General features: G+C 40.8%; 1 protein-coding gene across 11 annotated transcripts in view; it reads left to right on the forward strand.

Moving 5' to 3' along the window:
- Fhit (fragile histidine triad diadenosine triphosphatase) overlaps positions 1-20,742 on the forward strand; it is a 1,549,291-nt gene that overhangs the window by 710,134 nt on the left and 818,415 nt on the right. For all 11 annotated transcript variants that reach the window (NM_001431357.1, NM_001431360.1, NM_001431361.1 and 8 more), the window contains 1 exon segment: positions 1,452-1,563. In NM_001431357.1, the coding sequence (NP_001418286.1) occupies positions 1,461-1,563 (103 nt within the window). In that variant the 5' untranslated portion in view covers positions 1,452-1,460.

The following is a 20,742-nucleotide window of genomic DNA, read 5'->3' on the forward strand; positions in this document are numbered from 1 at the left end:
GGGTACCAGAAAACTGCTTGCCTAGAAAATATTTGAAGCCTTCCTTACTGACTCCTAATTTCTATGAGTTGCTTGTAAGAATTTTAAAAACCTTATCTGTGTCCTTGACATGAGTCTTCCCATCTTGAGTCCTTAGCATCTAAATTCCAGTCAAGTTCCAGTCCTCTACACTACAGGACTTTTGCATAGCTCTCATTGTATTAAATCATTATGCATTTATTGGTCATTTAACTTCCTCCTTTTTTTCCTGATTATTCTTCACCTTTCATCCCTGTGTGACTTCTAGGTTAATCACTCACCACTGACAGTAGTGAGCAGCTCCTAACTGCTCACTTAACTGAGGCCAGGGTAGGGGCCTTAGTCACTCAGGAGTCATTCATTGTAGGCACCTAGTTAAGATTATACCTGGGTTGTGGGTGGCTTTGGTCCATCCTGGCTGCAAAGTGCCCAATTTCATTTCATTCTCCCTTGGGTTCATTCGCTTTCACATTGCTGTGACAAAAAGTTTGTTAGAAATGATTTGCAGTCGCAAGGATTTATTTGGCCTCATGGTTTCAGAATTTTAATTTACAGGAAGCCATAGTGGTGGGAGCCACCTGTAGCTTTGGTTGACAGAGAGCAAAGGGAGAGAGACAGCCATCAAATGGTGGGTGTATCCTTCAAAGCCCTACCCACCCACTAGTCTACCTCCTCCAACCAACCGCCTTTTCCTAAACTTTTAAAAACCTTGAAGAACAGCATTACCAAGTGCTCAACACATAAGCTAATGGGGAGATTATATATCAGTTGTAACACTGTCATGGGGCCTCCTCCAAAAAGGATAGGAAAATTAGCATTCATTATCTGATCTCTCTCTGGGAGAACTGGGAACTGACCCGAAACTCTGATTTTGCTCATTCCTAAATTTTCTTTCTAAGTTTTGTCAATTGAATTGCAACAGTTCCTAGGGAATGTGAGTTTGGTAACGGTAGACAAGGTCAGACAGTGTTTGCACTTGTGCTAAGTTGCTGTTACAAAAACAAAGGTAAAACTATTTGAAAGAAGTTTCTAAGAATTAGACTTGTACTCATTCACAACAGCTATTTGCACATTAACAGAGATGACAAGATCAATGGACAAAGGTAGCAGACAAATAAGAGCCTGTGGGCATGAGGGGACAATCTGAAGGGCCAGAGTCTTTAAGCTTGAAAGGCTGCTTTGTCATCCGTGTTCCAGCTTCTACCTAACAATGTTTACTTGTATTCAGCATCATAGGGAGATGGGAATATTCTGGGAGTACGTTACATGGTGTTCATCTGAGATAGGATTAACAAGGACCTGTTTAAATGGTCTCTTCTTTCCATCTAGGAGCCTTTACTAACGGAATTTGCCTTTGTAATAGTGGTACACAAACCTAGTTGCTTGGTCTTTTGAAGTTCATTTCCTAAATTATTTCCTCTTTCACATTTCAGTGTGAGACCATGTCATTTAGATTCGGCCAACATCTCATCAAGCCCTCTGTGGTTTTCCTCAAAACCGAACTGTCCTTTGCCCTGGTGAATAGGAAACCCGTTGTACCTGGCCGTATCCTTTTCTGTAAAAGAAGCATTTGAAGGCAAACAACTAAATTAATATAGAATCAGCCGTTAGTGTCTATCTTCAAAAGGTAAGCAAGGAATCTCCCTCCTTCCTGCTTTGGAGTGTCCAGGTAAGAAGTTATTCATATTTATTTTGAGTCCAGTTAGTGGCACCTGCAATATGCTTGAGCAGTGTTGCAGAACTTCTAAGGAGGGTTGCTTAGCAACTGTAGCTTTGGCTGGGAATTCTTGGTTGACCTTTTCACTACCATAGCTGTGTAAATAAATAGGTGTTTCTAAAATTGGTCCAATGAATATCATGGGCACTCTGAATTCCTTTTCTTCATTGTGAATTTTAATGGAAGGTTAGAAGCTGGATGGTGATTATGTGAGGGGGAATTAAGGGATTACAGTAAAATTAGAGATGAACTGTTTCTTTGCTTAAAGGAGATTGTTTGATTTATTCTTTTCTTTTTTTTTATTTGTGAGATTGTAATATAATTACATCATTGCCCCCTTCCCTTCCTTCCCTTCAAGTCCTCCCAAATACTGCTCCTCTTTCTCTTTCAAATTAATGTCCTCACTTTTCATTATCGGTTGTTAGATGCATATATGTGTGTATGATTACCCATGTATATACATGTATATTTTAAATAGAACCTCAGTCTTCCTTTTTCTCATAAGTATATTTTCAACACTGATAATTTGGTATTGGATAACCAGTTGGTGCATTTCCTTGGCAAAGACTGTTTGTCTCACTCTCAACGTTCCTTAGTTACCTGTAGTTCTCTGTGTAGGCCTAAGACCTCGTGGTCTTTCTGCATTCATGTTCTCCCCTCTATTGGTGCTGTCCTTGCTCAGCTCATGTTTGAATAGTCACACTGGTGGGACCTGATGGTTTTAGCTTCTGATACTACTAGGAGAAACGATCTAACATGTTGTGAATGTTGTGATCTGTGTTGGATATGAAATATCATTTTCTCCTGGGATAAATTCTGCTTTTTAAACCGTTCTCCACTATGAGTGCTGGTTGAGTTATTTTATCTTCCCTGAAGAACTTTCTTTCCATAAGACTCAGTAGGAGCTCCATTCTCCTCTGCAGTGGATGTCCGAATGGATGGAACATTCAGCAGAAGTGTCTTAGCATGCTGAACATAACCCTCCTGGCTGTGTACGTGTGAATTTTATGGAACTGCCACGATGTTTTTCTCTTTCTCCTTATTTTATTATGCAAGAGGCAACAAGAAGGAGGCTTTGTGTTTTAAGATAATAGGTATTTTCCACATAGAATCTGGTTTGGCTTTGAAGTGAATTTCTTACTATAGTCTTTAATGTATACATATTTCAAGATATTTTTGGAGTAATTTTTTTCAGTGAAAATGTTTGCAGTTCTTAAGAACTTCATGAATAACTTCTTTCCTGGTCATGTAACCTTTGCTTGGTTGAAAGGAAAAAGGAAAATCACCTTAAGAACTAAAAGTATGATTCTATATTAAACTCTCAAAATCCTGAGCCCAAATTTTACCTAATGAAAATTGGCAATTATAAAAATGATGAACATAAAGTAAATTAATAAATAATAATGTTCTGTGAAAATTATTTCTAACATTTAGATATTTTTTATAAATTTTTCAATGTAAGATTGAGCCTTACTGTTCAATATAGAAATACTAGCTGCCTCTGCTTATTTAGGTGGAAAACCCCAAGCCAGAATGATTTAGAACGAACTTGAAACAGAACAGGTTTTTAAGCTATATGTTAATGTTATTTTGCATTCTTCAAATGGACTTCTTGAAATAAAAGCATTTTTTATTTCTTCCTTTGGTTTGGCTGAAAGTTTGTAGTGGTCATTTTGACTTGAGGAATTTTTAACAAAAATATATTCAGATGTTAAAAGAATAAAGGTAAAATTTCGTATTTTTCATGTGCTTGCTTGAATCAATGTTAACAAGAGTAACAGAAGTTGGGATGAGAAGGAGAATTTAGGTGAATGAGTCTTCATGCACTGTATTAGGAAAATGTGATGTCATATAGACATACCGCATGTTAGATGGTTGATGATCGCGTGGACTTGGCTTTGTGAGTTCTCATTCATAACTTGATAGTACTTCATTTCTTTTTCATGGTCTTTCAAATCCCTGGTGAAAATGTGACAGCAGTACTGAGAAAATGTCTGACACAAACCCAAGAAAGGCCTTCTTCTAAGGAACTGGCCACAGTGAACGCTGAACAATTGGTGAAACTTGTGCTCTGGAATCACCATTTTGAAAATGAAACCTTATCAGTTATCATATCTGAGAGAGAAGGCCAAGAGGATAGAGAAAATCTACCAGAATTAGCAAGCATCATTGTGTTTAGCAGGAGCCTGCTTCTTTCCAAGGAGGACATGGGAACCAGATGCTTGGGGAACTAGCACATTGTGCAAGGCTGCTCTCACCTATGCAGTTGAGAACTGCCTTGGACCTTGGCAGAGAGGACAATGCTCGAAGGAGGAACATGAAAATATGGACATTATTATACAAATAAACTTCATACCCACATCAACCCTCAACACTCATGGAGGCCCACACCCTGCTGGCTCTGTCCCAGGGGCAGGAAACCATGCCATACTGCCCCTCCCACATGGCCAAACAGGACTTGCACTCCCTCTTAGTAAAGACATCCTCATTGTTTATGACATTCTATGTGTTCTTCCATACATTCATTCAGCCATTGCTGACTCAGCCCATACTCTATTCCTGGCACCATGACCTGAATCCCAAGCTCCCTCAGAATGGTTGTCTCTGTACAGAATCAGTCCTTTCTGCCTGGAAGACTTGTTCTTAACCTATTTTCTTGACAGACTGAATGCTACAGTAACTGAAATTAAAGGGGAAACTGCAAACACGGAAAGTAAATGCAGGGTGGAATCAGTGGACCAAGGCAGAGAGCTTCTGCTAACTTCTGCCTTTTCTGTTTTCCCATGCCCAGAGCCTATTCCTATCACGGCACTACTCCAGAGTTTCTAGTCTTGTGCAGAAGCTGCCTTCCCTAGTGTTCCCCATCCGGTTTTGTCAGTTATAACTCTGACTTCGGCTGTGTGTTGCTTATCTGAGGAGGAGGGGTATGTCCAAGCAGAGTAAAGGAATTGATGGCCAGTAGAAATCTTTGATTGACAATTTTCTATTTTCAGGGTAGTTTTCACGTGAAATGGAATGCCTTGCTTTCCATACTTGTCTTATTATTTCTAGTCAATGATATCCAAGCACCCCGTGGGGAGTGTGCTACTGATGAGAGACTTGTCAGCATTATCGTTCAGTTGTTTCCACCACGCCCTTTTTCCTCATGATTTTAGTCATTGACTTAAAAAGAAATGTTTCTGGGTCTGTCAGCCTCTGTGGGTGGGCACACGTGTGGGGCTGAGGAGAACTCATGTGTCAGTCCTCATTCTCCACAATGTTTAAGGAAGGTCTTTTACCAGTTGAGAGTAGCTTCTTGGGAGTCTCCTGTCCGTACAACCCATTTTAGCACAGGAGATTGAATTACGTATATGTCAGGAGTTTAAAGAGTTATGAGGATTCAAACATTTGTCCTCATGCTCAACAAGTTCTTTACCCTCTGAGTAATCTCTGCATCTCCCTGTCACTGGGTTTTTGATAGCATTCGTAGTAGAAAAGGAAGTGTCCGAGCAGGGACCCAAGGTCTGCTGTAGAAGAAAAGCAATGCTTCATTCACAAAAGCACCACTTCACTTCCTCCCCTCACACTTTAAACAAATACTCCCATTTCTTGCCATGTAGTTTGAGTTAACTGAATAGGCTTTGGCCTTCGTGGTGCAACACACTAAAGAGAATGTCAGAGTGTCTTTAATCCATTAATTTCTAAGTCCGGGAAAATGGTTTTCAAGCTTGCTTACCGAGAGAGCAGACTCGTCTTGAAGAATGGCGCCTTCAGAGTTTTGTTGAACATTTTATTCATATGTTTCAATGCAACTCAGCCCTTGTTCATGGCTTAAATAAATTGGCACCTTTACAGTTAGTACCTCTCCCTGCCCCTCCCCTTGTGTTAGGCTTTGTCTGCCTCTCCTCTTGAGTTGAGCATGAAAAATGAATTTGAACATGAGTGGAATCTATTCAGTGACTGGGGCTTTTATTGTAAATAAAATCATTCATTTGTTATGGCCTGTTGTTTTCAGCAGACAGTGTATTGATCTGTGGATTGCTACTCAGAATGGTGCAGGGAGCTTTCGCTTGCACCTCTAACATAAGAGGGAGGGACATAGTGGAGTCTGTGGATGCTTTGAATGTGGTGTGTAATGATGGGGATGAACCTTGCTCACTGGCCATACCATATATTATACAAACCATTTGTCAACACTTTATTGAATCAGTTATTACGTGGAACAGATTTTTCCCGGCCAGGCCCATCACACACAGAATGCTACCCGGACCAAACAATGTTAAGATGATGCATAGAGGATAACCTTCCAAAGTGGATTTGTAAAGAACTAGATGAGGTAACTTAGAGGACATTTCTGCTGACACATTACAAACAAAAAGTTTGCTGCAAAGGGAACTGTGTGCTAAGCCTTAGCACCAGCCAGCGCATAGGAGAGAAAACCCTGACAAATGCTTTTTAAGGTGAACTTTTACCATTTCCAACGGAAAACGTTCACTTTTCTCGTTTCAGACAAGCACCCTGTTTGCTCCTGAAATAAATGAAAACTAATAAAAAAATAGCTCCTTTCCTTAACTCTGGTTCCCGCCCAATAGATACTATAGATAAAAATGCCCTTTTAGCCCTTCCATAAAAATCAGAAATGCTTGTCACTTCCTGAGTGGGTTTTAGTCTTGTGAATCCTTTTAATTGTTCAGGAAACTGCAGTTATTAGTGATCTGCTGATCTTTCATTTCTCAGCACTGTTTCTTTTTAGACCTTCCTGTACAAATAAGATGAGCACAAGCCCTATTTTAATATCCTTATTGCTAAAGATAGAATTGTGATCTTTAGATCGCTGTGAGCACATGTTTCTGCTCTGCTCTGTGTGTGCCTCCGTGTATTAGCTGACTTAAATATTCACACAGAGATTCTTCAAAGATGTTCTGCTGCTCCTTTGCCCCTAGCTGTAATGGGAAAGTTGATTTACTTATGGTCAGTTTTTCTTAACTTGACAGGTTATTGCATCAAAGGTGTTAAAAGAGTTTAAAGGCCCCTGCTACTACCGTGTCACTGGTAAGTGGGGAAGGGGCAATCTTGGATGATATCATGCTTCTCAGTTCACTAGTATATTTTTTTACCTTTTATTATTGGATATTTTTTGTATTTACATTTCAAATGTTATGCCCTTTCCCAGCTGGTTCCCCCTCTGGAAACCCCCTATCCCATCCCCCCTCCCCTTGCTTCTATGAGGGTGTTCCTTCTCCACCTACTCCCTCCCACCTCCCGCCCTGGCATTCCCCTACACTGGGGCATCGAGCCTTCACAGGACCAAGGACCTCTCTTCCATTTGATACAAGACAAGACCATTGGTTGCTCCTTGGGTACTCTCTGGTTGGTGGTTTAGTCCCTGGAAGCTGTGGAGGGTCTGGTTGGTTGGTATTGTTGTTCTTCCTATGCAGTGGCAAACCCCTTCAGCTCTTTCAGTCCTCCCCTAACTCCTCCATTGGGGACCCTCAATTCAATGGTTGGCTGTGAGCATCTGCCTCTCTATTTGTCATCCTCTGGCAGAGCCTCTCAGGAAACAGCTATGTCAGGCTCCTGTCAGCATGAACTTCTTGACATTCACAATAATGTCTGGGTTTAGTGACTGTATGGCAGTCTCTGGATGACTTTTCCTTCATCTCTGCTCCACATTTTATCTCTGTATTTCCTCCTGTGAGTATTCTGTTCCTCCTTCTAAGAAGGACTAAAGCATCCACAAATTGGTCTTCCTTCTTCTTGAGCTTCATGTGGTCTGTGATTTATATCTTGGGTATTCTGAGCTTCGGGGCTAATATCCATTTATCAGTGAGTACATACCATGTGTGGTTTCTTTTGTGATTGGGTTATCTCACTCATGATCATATTTATTTCTATCCATTTGCCTAAGAATCTCATGATATCATTATTTTTAATAGCTGAATAGTACTCCATTGTGTAGATGTACCACATTTTCTGTATCCATCCCTCTGTTGAAGGACATCTGTGTTCTTTCCATCTTCTGCCTATTATAAATAAGGCTGCTATGAACATAGTAGAGCATGTGTCCTTGTTATATGTTGGAGCATCTTGTGGGTATATGCCCAGGAGTGGTATAGCTGGGTCTCCACTGTGGAAATCAGTCTGATGGTTCCTCAGAAAACTAGTATATGTTTTTGGAGTCTAGAATGCTTCACAGAGGATCCTCTGTAGGAGACAGTTATTTTTCTTATGTGTTACCCAAGAAATGACTGCATAGAAAACAAATCACTGTTATCCCACTTGGCAGCTCAGGAGGTGATGGAGCACAGATAATATCAGGAGTAACTGTCGGGGTAGCATTTAGGGTTAGCATGCTGCATTTGTCAAGGGTGCCAGAAAGAAAATAAAAAAGGAAACCCTCTTGACAGGGTCTTCTTCTTCCAAGTTTACTTTTAGTTCCTAAAATTGAAACTTGTATTGTTCTTTCTGTGTATAACTGATAATAGATGATGACATATGTTACTGAAGGGAGCAAGGAAGGTGTGCAAGGAAGGTCTGAGGTAAAATGGAAAATACGTGTGACCTCCTCCTAGTAACAGTTTGCACGTGCACAGTGCTTCCTGGACCTCATAGAAGAGGCTTCCGTTTCATCATGAGTATGTGTCTTGCCTCTCCTATCTCCTTTCTGGCTGCTTTCCCATGACTTGCATGTACAGTTACCACCTAGGACTCACTGGCTCCCTGCTGCTTGATAATTCTGTTTACTTGTCGTCCCTCGACTGTGACTTCTTCATGTCAGGATTTACCTTGTAACTGTAACCCTTGCTGCAAGTGAGACAGAGGGCTGGCTTGACCCGGTTATACATTTGAGGAGAAAGATTGAACTGGCTTTTCAATAACCGGGGCTTTTAGTGGTACATTTCTCAGCGCTGCACCAGGACTATGAATCCTCTTTGCTTTCTCACAGCAGAGAGCAATACTTTTACAAACAGCTGGTTGTATACAATGCTGAGAGAGAAAGAGGAGGAGGGGGAGCATTAGGAATGTTCTCTCTCCCTCTCAAGCCAAGAGTACACTTATAATTTAGATGTTTCAAATTTGCACTGTGACTGTTTCTCATGTTGACTGCTCACCTGGGTGTCCTGTGATGTGAAAAACGGATCCCATTTCTACTTACTTCCACCTGCAGTTTTCTCAGGTAGCTTTGCACTGTCATGGTTAACAGCCACTGAACTTGGCTCATTATATGCTACGCATATCTTCGACCTGCTTTCCATGCAAGCCATCAGATTCTAAAGAACAGGAAAAGGCTGGTCATGGTGTTGCCAGCCTTACACTTGTAAGGGAGCATAATCAGGAGTAATGAATGGAATAATACATCACTATTCATAAGAAATGTCACATAATTAACTCAAATAATGTAAAATGCATTCTAATTTCCATTTGGCATGAAAATAGATTTGTTAGAACACTGGTAGGCAGTTAATGTTTACCTTATATTTTCATACACATATCAAAACTGTTAGATTCTACTGGGTGAATATACATGGTTTCTAAAACATAGTCAGATGGCTTTCTTCCCGTTGAACCTTAGTATATTCCTTATTTGTTATTTATTATATACACATAATTTGTATATGTGTTCAACGGGTATAATTAGCGTAACTAATTTATATTTATTGCAAATTAATGATCTAATTTATTAACTTAGCTCTCATTTCCTTCCTTAGGCTAATTGACTGAAAAAATAACGATAAATTTGTACAAATAGCTCTTGGGCAAAATCCTACATGGGCCTCAGCCTAAGGACTCTGGGCAGTGTTAGGTAACTGAACTAGTTTTTTAATCTGGGACATTTTCCAGGGCTTTTTGCTACAGGCTCTGGGCATATCTCAGGAGTCTTAGTTTGGGTTTGTGGACCCCAGTTTTTTCAGGATGTGTGTGGCTGCAGAAGGATAAGTTATTTCTGCAATGCAGAGGCATCTGAAGCACCTAAAGAAGGAGGGAAGCAGCACGTAGAAGCAATCTACCAGAACTGCGATGTCTTAGTCATGAAACGGACGTGCTAGAATATTCCATCCCAAAGGAGTGTGAGGATTGATGGGGAAAGCTGCCAGAGCACCCTGGGCTCCAGCGTGATATTCTGATCTTCAACATCACTGAGTGTTGCATAGTGTGGATCTGCTTCTGGGCGAAGACAATAGACCTTTCTCTCCTTCTCTCCTTCCAGGGGCTGTCTTCCCACAGCTCAGGGGAGGCCCTGGCTGTGGGCAGGAGGTTGCTACAGAGGCAGTAGGTCACCTCCCTGCCTTACCTTTGTATGGTAGGGGTAGCTCGTGTCTATCAAACACAACTCATGCTGTCTTAGCTACAACAATATCGTATGTGGGGGAATTAAGATAATATTTTGTGGCCAACAGTACTTTTCTGAGGTCAATGCTGTCACTCGTAAGCCATGAGCAGTTTAACTGGAAAAACTGAGGCTCAGATCATTATTGATTTCCCAGCCAGTGGAAATCATAATTTAACCCTGGACTCTCTATTCTCATTAAACCTTTCCCACCACCTCCATTTTCTAATGTTGTCTTTTTTTTAAGTGTGTGCTTTGCCATATTTCTATTTGTCAGTCATTTTTTTGTTGGTGGCTTTATTATTTTTATCTTAATTACCATGGTGTTGGTTGAGGAATAATGTGACTTCTAGAAGTTGCAAGCTGCACAGATCCAGGCACAGTTGCCTGGCTGCCACCATCATTTTCTCTGAGGTAAAATAAGTACAGGGGAGATAGGTTCATGGGGGTTTCTAAATTTTCTCTTCTCTGAGAAGGTTTTGAAATGGCTGTGGTTATCAAGACATCATTTCATCGTCAGGATTTATTTCCAGTTCAAGAGTTTTTTGGGAGCTAAGATTCATCTGTTGAATGCTAATACTTTAAAAGTCAACTATGATGTTCTCCTTTTCACCAGAGATGATTGCTTTAATAGTTGTTAAATAAGAGGTGTCAGGATAAAAATAAATCAGCAGGAATTACATTAAAATTTTCACCAAGAGCATTGCACATGCAGAATCTAGGAAAAAAAAGGTATTTTCTCTTCTCTTCAGGAGCAAATGTCTCCCAGAGCCTTCGTATAGAGTTATACTGTCAGGAATGTAATTGATGTCTGACAGACACTGAGGAAGATTTTGTGTGCAGTGAAATAAGCAGCGAGGACCCAAGCAAGAAGGGTGACAACAGTTTGGGGACACATTCCTTATCCCCACTTACATGAGGAATAAAAGTGAGATGAGATACAACTCACCGAATGGCATCTCTTGCTTCTAAACCGTGCAAGGGAGGAATTGGTGAGAGGAAAGATAAGCGGCTGCTGTGGGGGCTGCTCACGTTCGCCCCTCTTCTGCCTTGGAGAAACTACACCTGTTACACACTAAAGTCATACATGGAAGGTAGCTGCTCTGTAGAAGGAAACTGGTATCTTGGTCCTTGGACCGATGGTTCTGGTGGAGTTACTGAACTGTAGGCTTCTGTAGCCCTTTGCAAAGATAGGCAAGTTGCTGTGGGCCACTACCTCTTTGTTTAGTGAATTTGGGTTTGTAATATTAGCCTGCAACACTCTGTCTCTTTTGTATAGCTGTGACAGGAGACATTTGTTGGAGGGACCTATCACAATGGTATATGAAGCACCAAGAGTAGTTCTAGGGAGTTGGTGGGGGCCATGAACAAACTTTTTCATCCCATACTGACCTATTGTAGCTCTTGGAGGAAGTGCTCAAGTGCCTGTGTTAAGATGCCTGCTTGCTGGTTTCTGTAATGTACCATGTGTGTTTGAGTAGCATGGATAGCTGGTTCCACAGACCGTTCAGGTATGCTTTGATCATCTTAAGTGCTATTCTATCTAATTGTATTAATTGTCTTAAAGTGAGGCATCTCAGTGCAGTGCTTGAGGCCACAGGGTACTAACAGGAATCCTGAGGGATGCACAAGTCTTCTGTTTTGAGTGCTTGGGCTGTGCTTGCAGGATGATCTGATCCCAGGAGCACCAGCTTTCTAAGCTATACATTTATCTTTCGTTAGGTCTCAGATGAAACTGCCCTTATTTATTTTTATCTTTTTGGTGCACATCTCAGCCTGTTGTTCTAGCACTCTCTGAGCAGGACCTACTCCGTACCATTTATCTATGAGATGCTGAGGAAGGAAAAATCATGTTTATCACATTGGTGTGATGGCTGAAATGAGAATGGCCCTTAGAGGTTCTGGCATTTGCTTGTCAGCCCTAGTCTTTTAACAGCTGAGCCATCTCTCAACCCAGGCTCATAGATCTGAGTGCTGGGTCCCCAGTTGTGGAAATTGTTTGGGAAGAATTAGAAGGTGCATCGCCAGGAGTGGGCTTTGATGATTTAAGACTCCTGCACTGCTCAAGGTCTCCTGCTTTCTAACCTTTCCTCCCTCCCTTCCTTCTTCCTTCCTTCCCTCCATTCTCCCTCCCCTTCTCTGCCTGTGATTGTGGATCGAGATAAAATATCCCAGCTATTAGTTTCCCTCGCCATAATGGATTCTAACCCTTTAAACTATAAGATGATTAAACAGTTTCTTTTCTAAGCAGTCTTGGTTATGTTGATTTAGCACAGCAATAGAAAGGTAACTAAGACCCCTTTTTGTTTCTTATGGTGTTTGCATATATGGGATGTTCATGAGTGTGGACCTGCACATAGAGGTCAAAGGACAACTTCGGCTAGTTCTCACCTTCTACCTTTGCATTTGGAGGCAAAGTCTTTTGCAATGATGTATGGTTCAGGATAGCTGGGCCATGAACTTCCAGGAGATTTTTCTCCTGTTTCCACCACCTATAAGTTCTGGGGAACCAAACCAGGTAACCAGGCCTGTATGGGGAGTGCTTTTATGCTGGCTAAACCATCTACCCGACCCCAGTTGTCATTCTCAACCTAATCTGGTAACTAAGTAATGAACCATTTAACAAGATACTGGTTTCATTAAATTGTGTCTTTATAAAGGCAATCTAGGTTTTATAAAATATATCATTTTTAGGAGTTACATTTTTCTAATTATAAAACTACTTACTCATCATACAAAATAAAAATTATAGTATTAACCAGAAATAACCTCTGAAAAAACTCCATGATTTTTTGCCCATTTGATCTTTTTATGAATCTCTCTGGAAGAGGGACACAAACTGATTTTAATTCACCTCATTGTTAATGTTTTCTATTGGTTAATTAATTAGTTAATTTATTAATTTTTATGTGTATGGGTATTTTGTCTGTCTTTTCATCACTTGTGTCTGGTGCTTGTGGAGGACAGAAGAGGGCCTCAGATCCCCTGGAATGGACTTAAACATACTGTAAGTCATTATGTGAAGGCTGAGAATTGAACCCAGGTCCTCTGGGAGAACGGCAAGTGATCTTAACCCACACCCCAAAACTCTGCTGTTTTGATATGTACTTAAAGGACGTTTTAAAGGACAGCATATCCATACCGTATGCATCTAGCATATTATCACTTCTTTTTCAAGCTGCATGGAATGAACATTTTACCATTGTTGTATTTCTGATAATTATTATAAGAATCAATTACTTGTTCAACCGTTATGATTCGTTTACACTGATAAGCATCTATATGTTTATTTTATTCTGGCAATGCATGAGGGTCTGTATAGGTCACCATAGCCTCACACGACTTAGGTCACCATACCCTCACATGACTTAGGTCACCATACCCTCACACAACTTAGGTCATCATAGCCTTGCACAACTTAAGAATTTATTTCTTGGGTTTATCCCAATCTTGGCCAAAATGTTACATATCTCAGTATTTTCATATGTATCATTTTATTGGTGAGGGGATACACTTTTACATTTATGACTTAATTTTGACACATTCCCTTTTAAGGTCCTTGGCCATTTTTTTCTACTGTGTTTTTTAAGGAGACAAACCTATCCATATCATATTTGTCACAGAATGTCCTGTTGTGGCCCCAGCTTCTTCTGTTTGCTTATGCCAGTATTGAGAGACAGAAATTTTTAAAATAAGCTCATCAAGATTTTCCGACGTGAGTCTTCCCAGGTTTTTGTACGTACAAAGTCTTTTCTATCCTGAGATCAGTGAAATAGTGAAATATTTATGTATATTTTCTTCTGTATTTTTAATGGTTGTTCTTTTTCTTTTCTTTACTTTTAACTAGACTACACTCACCAACAGGTTCATAGTACTTCGTAGGCATGTTTTAAAAATTCACTTTGTCATCTCAGCAGCCCTTTGAAGGAGGGAGAGAATGCTATTCCCGAGCTTAAAAATGAAGAAGTAGCATGAAGCTAGACAGAAGCATGTTTAGACGTGTGGCTAGATTTTTGCTAACTGAAAACAGTATTACTATTTACTGAACTTCCAAGTCATTCTTTATCATTTGGACGTTCCAGTTTTACATATTCTTTGGATAAAACTAATATTGAAATATAAAACAGGAAGAACAATGTGGCCAAAGATGTTCTATACATCGTGATGCTATGTCTCTATTTACATGTCTAATGTCTAATAGGTGCCTCCTGATGCATTCTGCAGTATTGTAATTCCTTGGAAAAGATAAGCCCTACCAGGCAGTTCCTAGTTAGCCAGACCTTGGTGGCTGAAGACTGTGCTTTGGGAATTGGGGAAGAACTCAGTAGGCACACTGAGTATGGTGGTACCATAGTAGCACTTAACGATATATTTTGTTTTGGAAATGCGGTTACTTTAAAATATTATTCATGTGACTGTGATGCAGTTTCATAAATAAATGAATAACCATAAATTCCTTAGTTATGATTTCTATTAAAAAACAATGCAGCCACACGAGTCCAAGCTGTTTGCATAGTACAGGGGGCATACAGAGAATGGAATGTGTGTGGATGACTTCTCCCTGTGTGCACTGACCTCTGGTGTGCCTCTCTAATCTCCTTTCTTTTTTTTTTCTTTTTTTTTTTTGGTTCTTTTTTTTCAAGAGCTGGGGACCGAACCCAGGGCCTTGCCCTTCCTAGGCAGGCACTCTACCACTGAGCTAAATCCCCAACCCCCTCTAATCTCCTTTCTATGGGTTAGCTTTACCCTATTTTCCTACTATTTTGCTTTTAATTTTCACTTAAAAGAAGTGAAACTCAGTGTGCATACCTTTCTGTGTTTAATTTACAAAAGTTGTCTTTCCCACTGTACTCTGGAATACCAGCCTTAGTGCCTAAGGGCAAAGGTCCTGTTGGCCTCGGAGAAGCAGGGTTCTAGAGTATAAACTGCAGAACTGGTTCTTGGAAGTGGATCCCAGCTTAGCTCATTGCCAGGAGTAAGCTCCAAGGAGTTATATAATTTCACTTTCCTTCAATTACCTTCTACTTCTAATGGGGGTATATCAGTCTCAAGGGCTTGTTATGGGTATCATGTGAGCTAATGTATGCAAAATGTTTAACTTGTTCCTGATGCACCGTAGGCCAAAAATTCTAGCTCCATTCATTGAAGTCTATGACAGTTATAGATCTGTAGAGAACTCCACTGGAATTTTTGTGGTTTTTTAGTTTTCTCTTCTTAAACATTTGTTAGTTAAAGCCCATTCTTCCCTTTCTAGCTTGTTTCCTTTGCAGAGCCAGGGCTAAGAAAATTGCTGTCGTCTGTCATATGTGATTAGCTCACTTGAGATGGCTTTGCTCTCAATTCCTTTGTCTTCTGGTAAGTCTGTAAGCACTGACATTAATGCTGTCGACCCCTCCTCCTTTGCTGGATTCCCCCAACCGTGTGCATTCGCATCCCGTAAATGTGTAGATTTTCCTTCCTCCTTCTCTTCACTGTGTCAAGGGTCAATGTTTATATTCTGTGCCACAGATTGGCAAGATGTGTGGTCTGTGCATGGGGAGTTTCCAGCCTTCTTGCCAGCTGTTACCCACAATGCCTCTCTCTTGAAAGCATCCCTCGTCGCAACGTTATCTCCCACTAAGATCGGCTTCCCTTTGGGAAGAACTTGTTTCCCCAACTGCCCCACTCTCTACTGCAGGCTAAAGGTTTCCCTCCTGACCACACCACTAACACCACTCTTTCTGCATGCTTGCCAGGACCACCTACTCCTGTGTTTGCCCTTCTCCCTGTCATCCTTTGTGGCCTCTCTCAGCTCCCCCTGGAGACTTGGTAACCAGTTGCATTTTATCCAGCCTGGCCACAAGCTGTTCTGTCAGTTGAAGGCTGGCCTTTCCCAGGGCACCCGCCCAGCAGCAGACATCTAATGTCAGTGCACATGGCAAAGAGAAAGTAGTCTGTGTCCGAAGATACTCTGAGCATTTTGAGTGTTCTTCTCAGTCCTTTGATACAAATTTCATTTCATTTTCCCTTCACAGGCTTCTAAAGAGTTGAGGATTTTGAATTGGAAAAGGATTCTCACCTTGTCTATTCTTAGTTATAAAACATTCTGCCTTTGGGGGAAAAATACACATATATACATGTGCATAAATGTATGCGGATGGAAAATGTTTCCAGAGTTAAATATATGAATTTTGTTTATTTGGATTAATCCTTTTGCCAGTGAAATTATTATTACCTTACAAGCATACAGCGTGATAGTTTTATTTTGATTGTTAGTGAGAAAATGGGGCAGAGAGAAAATATCTGGCATAGTCTAAATGTAGTACTGAACACTGTGTTCAAAATAACAAATGCTTGGCGCTCAGAGTAGCATTGAAAGACCCTGTACCCCCCCCCCAAAAAAAAGAAAGACCCTGTCCCAGCATCATTTACCTCCTCTCCAAAGCCTTTAGTCCTCTGACCATTTCTGGTGTTTCTTCATAGACACATAGTCATTCTTTGTTGCCACACCAACCAATGGTGTTCATCCATTCACAACTTCAGCCTATTTCCTGCCCACCAGAAAGTCCACATGGCTCCCTGGTCACCTACTTATCCATGTTTGACAGTTCCTAGCTTTTACCTTTAGTACCAGGAGAAAAGGAAGCCTCCCTCAGTTCAGTGACATCACCATATTTCCCATGCTCAAATTTCTTTAATTGGTTCTTGCTTCTGTGACACAGGTCCAGTCAAGGTCCATAACTTGCATCTGGTTGTTAATTCTTTTAATATCTTTTAATCCATAATATTTCACCATCTCCCTTGGTTTTTCATAAAATTAAATCCTGTGCAGTTTCCAGACCAGAAGCTCCAGGCCACAGTCTGCTTGGTTGATTCATCTGATTGTTTTCCTGTGATCCCATTTAGGTCAAATTTTTCTGGCAAGAAAGGAGGATGGGTGTCTTTGTCCATATAACTCTGTGTCATATCAGAGTACACTCTTGCAGGCTGCTGGAAACAGTCCTGGGAATGCCAAGCTTGACCGCTTGGTTAAATGATGACTGCCAGATTGCTCCACTGTGAACGACAGGCTGAAAGTGTTTTCGTTTACTATGTAATTGCTATTTCGGTCCACTCATTATTTGTAATAAAAACCTAAGGCCGAAGCTATTGTACAGAAGAACTAAGCTAATCAGTTGCAAATTCTTTGGGCTGATTAAAGTTAAATATAGAATTGGGTGGGTTTTCTGTCATGAGCATGTGGTCACAATAGAGGCAGAACACATCTTGGTTCATATGAGAGGAGGATTGAATTCACTGATATATAGAGAAATGACAGTCCATTTTCGATGGGCTGGGTTTTAGTCAACTTAATCTACTTCTCATTGGCTGACGTTCAGCAACAATGGAGTGTTACTACTAACTAGCTAGTTAGTTAGTGTTACAACTAACTAGTGTCAGTTGTAAAGGCCTCGGTCTGTTTCTTGATAGTTCTTGTAGCCATGGCTCCACATCAGCAAATCTTTTCCCAAGTTCAATTCTCAAGGTAATATCTGCACCCCCATGCTGATGCTGGTCCTCCACAATGTGCTTTAGTCTTTATTCAGGATTCTTGCTTAAATGATTGTCCCAGGGACTTTAAAAGATGCTGCCTTCTCATCCCAGCATCCTTTGACTATTTGTTTTCCTATTCTTCGGATACTGACTTTTACATTCCATTGTTGCTTAAATATTTACTTCCTGGTTCTTGTAACACACACACACACACACACACACACACACACACACACACACACACACACACACACACGTCCTTTAACTCAGTCTGTTGTCTCTCATCCAGTTGACTTGAATAGTGTTCAGCTCTGTGTCCAATAATCCATTGCCATTATGCCATTTTGATTATGCTTGCCTGCAACACGTGCCCCTTGGTGCAGGGGTTATGTGCTTTGGAGAGTATTTTTCTGCTTCAAATTCATTTCATACCTTCTCAACTCTCCTGCTGGAAGTAGTTTTTTCTAAGAGTGCTGCTCAGGTAACCCTACTTGTAGCACATCTTGTGAAAAACGCTAGAAAATAAGTATGCACAACTGCATTATTTACGTGTTAAATTGACATGGTCTCCCTTACAGGAATTCAGCACAGCATGGACACTTCCTCACCTATGCATACCTCATGCTTTTTTTCATTGCTTATATTTGTCCTACTATGCCACGGTACATGGTGAACAATGTTAGGATTATGACCCCAGAATTCTAAACTTTTGGTCAAAGGTGAGTGGTTTCGTCAGTGAAGTTATATTTAACAACACATTAGATGGTTTTGTAGCTGTATTTTGGTTGTCTTGAAACCACAGTGTTAACTTTGTATGGTGTGAGGGAAGTGTGAAGGTGGCAGCCACTTCAGTAGGGCTCAGCATTGATGAAGTGTAGTCATTATAGTTAGGCATTCATTAAAGGCAGGCTTTTTACGTCATCTGTCACTTGCAAATACCAAATGTAGCAATAACAGATTACATTTCATTGTATGTTCTCAGGGCTACATGAGTGGCATGAGAAAGTATTCCTGGACTTTTTATAAATCACAGGTAAAATATGATAATAGGAAACAGAAGAGCAAGTGCATTAAGATCTTGAATGTGGATTTAGACCAACACAGATGTGAATCCAAATGCAGGCATTTGTTACCTGTTTGACTTTTGGCAATTTAGTCGCCCTATCTGAGCACCAGCTTCTATGTCTGTCAAAGTAATGAGCTGAAAAGGCATGCAAAGCAGGCCCTGGGATTCTTAGAGGAATCTGACTGGGAAAAGGCCTCAGAAATAATGGTAATTATAGAGGGTCTTTAGTATCCTGGTTGCAGAAATGGCAGTATCCTTGGGATTCAGCCATGGAGATGCTGCACCTCCAACCGTGCGTGTGCCTGTGTCACAGAGAATTGCCAGGAGTCCAGTTCCCAGGGCACACCATCTGTCAGTCCTGGCTGTCTTGCCTGGGGCAGGAGAGGTGTTTGTTTTGGTAGGATTATTACTATAGGCAAGGAGTGGTTACCAAAGAATTGAGGTGGGAGTGGGTTAGTTATCCAACCAAACAGATCTACTCTATGGTAGGACTAGGGAGATTGTTAATCATTCATGTGTACAAGCATGTGTATGCAGAATGAGTATAGGGAGGACACAGGACAACTTTTCAGAGCCAGTTCTCATTTTCTGCCCTGTGAGTTGCTGAGATTAAATTCTGGTTTTTAGGCTTGGTGACAAACGCCTTTACCCACTGAGCTACCTTGCCAGCCCCTGGGTGTTTTTATTTTGTTTTGTTTTGTTTGTTTGTTTGGTTGGTTTTGGTTTTGGTTTTTTGCATATGATTAAGCATACAAACTTTTTATGATGGCCTTCAAAACCCTTTGGTACCCATGTGTTTTCTCCAGTTGTATCTGTACTAGGTCTTCTACCTTTCATGCCTTGCCACTATGGTCTCAATGCCTCCCTACCTACCCACCTCCCTGAAGCAGTGTCATGTAATTAAGTTATCAGTCACATGTGCCCACGTGTGTGCCTGTAAGAAGTATCGATGGACTATGTCTGTGGTGGTTTGAATACACTTGGCCAAGGGAGTAGCACTATGAGGAGATATGGCCTTGTTAAAGGAAGCGTGTCACTGTGGGGATGGGCCTTGAGAGGCATTCCTCCTAGTTGCATGAAGCCATTCATTTCCTGTTTGCCTTTGGAATAAGATGTATACCTCTCATCACCTCCAGTGCCACGGGCACGTCAGGATGCCACCATGCTTCCTGCCTTGATGATAATGGACTGAACCTCTGAACCTGTAAGCCAGTCCCAATTAAATATTGTCCTTTGTAAGAGTTGCCTTGGTCATAATGTCTGTTCACAGCAATAGAAACTCCATGACAATGTCGTTATTTCTTTTACCTCAGCCTTTCCCTGTGAAGACCCAGACAGAACTATCAGTCTTCCACATTTTACTCTTGGCCTTGTTAACTAGTAGGAAGAACATAAGATTACTGATAAAGTTTGTTGTGTTTGTGAAATTTTCCTGAAAATAAGAAGTAATGAACCCTGATTTAAAAAATAAATGACAAGGTGGCTTAATTGTCTCTTCTCAACAAAAGTAGAAATAATCTGAAGGAGGAAAGATGCTGTACCTCCTAACTGTGTGCTTGTCCTCAATTATAGCTCAGTAGAAGATAATTTAGAAAGAGCTTTCTGTTCATCGTTAGCAAAGACCTCTGGGATGCTAATGGGATCCTCATTAGGAGGTAGAAATCACAAGGGTTTAATCAGTTTTTTGGTCAGTGCTATCAGCCATGGATTTCAGAAGCTTTCTGGAATTTTTTTCCCTATAAAGATAAACAAAAACAAAAACAAAAAACAACCAAAAAATAAAATCAAACTAGAACAAGAACAACAACAAAAATCTAAAACAAAGTTTCTAGGGCTGAGAAGATGACTCAGTGGGTAAAGTGCTTGCTTCATAAGCATGGTCTCCAGTACCCACAAAATGAACCAGATGTGGTTGTACATTCCTATAAACAGCAGTAGGAATTGCTGAAAGGATGGTCATAGAGGCTTGCTTGGCTGGGAACTCTAAATGAATATGTGACTTCGGGTTCACTCAGAGACCCTGTGTCATAACTAGGCAGAGGATTACAGCTGAGTGAGAATTTGGGGGACAGAGCCACATGGGAAGAGAAGGGAAGGAAGAAAAAACAGCAGAAAGAAAGG

Source organism: Rattus norvegicus, chromosome 15 (genome assembly GCF_021556685.1).
Source record: "Rattus norvegicus strain SHRSP/BbbUtx chromosome 15, alternate assembly SHRSP_T2T, whole genome shotgun sequence".
NCBI lineage: Eukaryota > Metazoa > Chordata > Mammalia > Rodentia > Muridae > Rattus > Rattus norvegicus.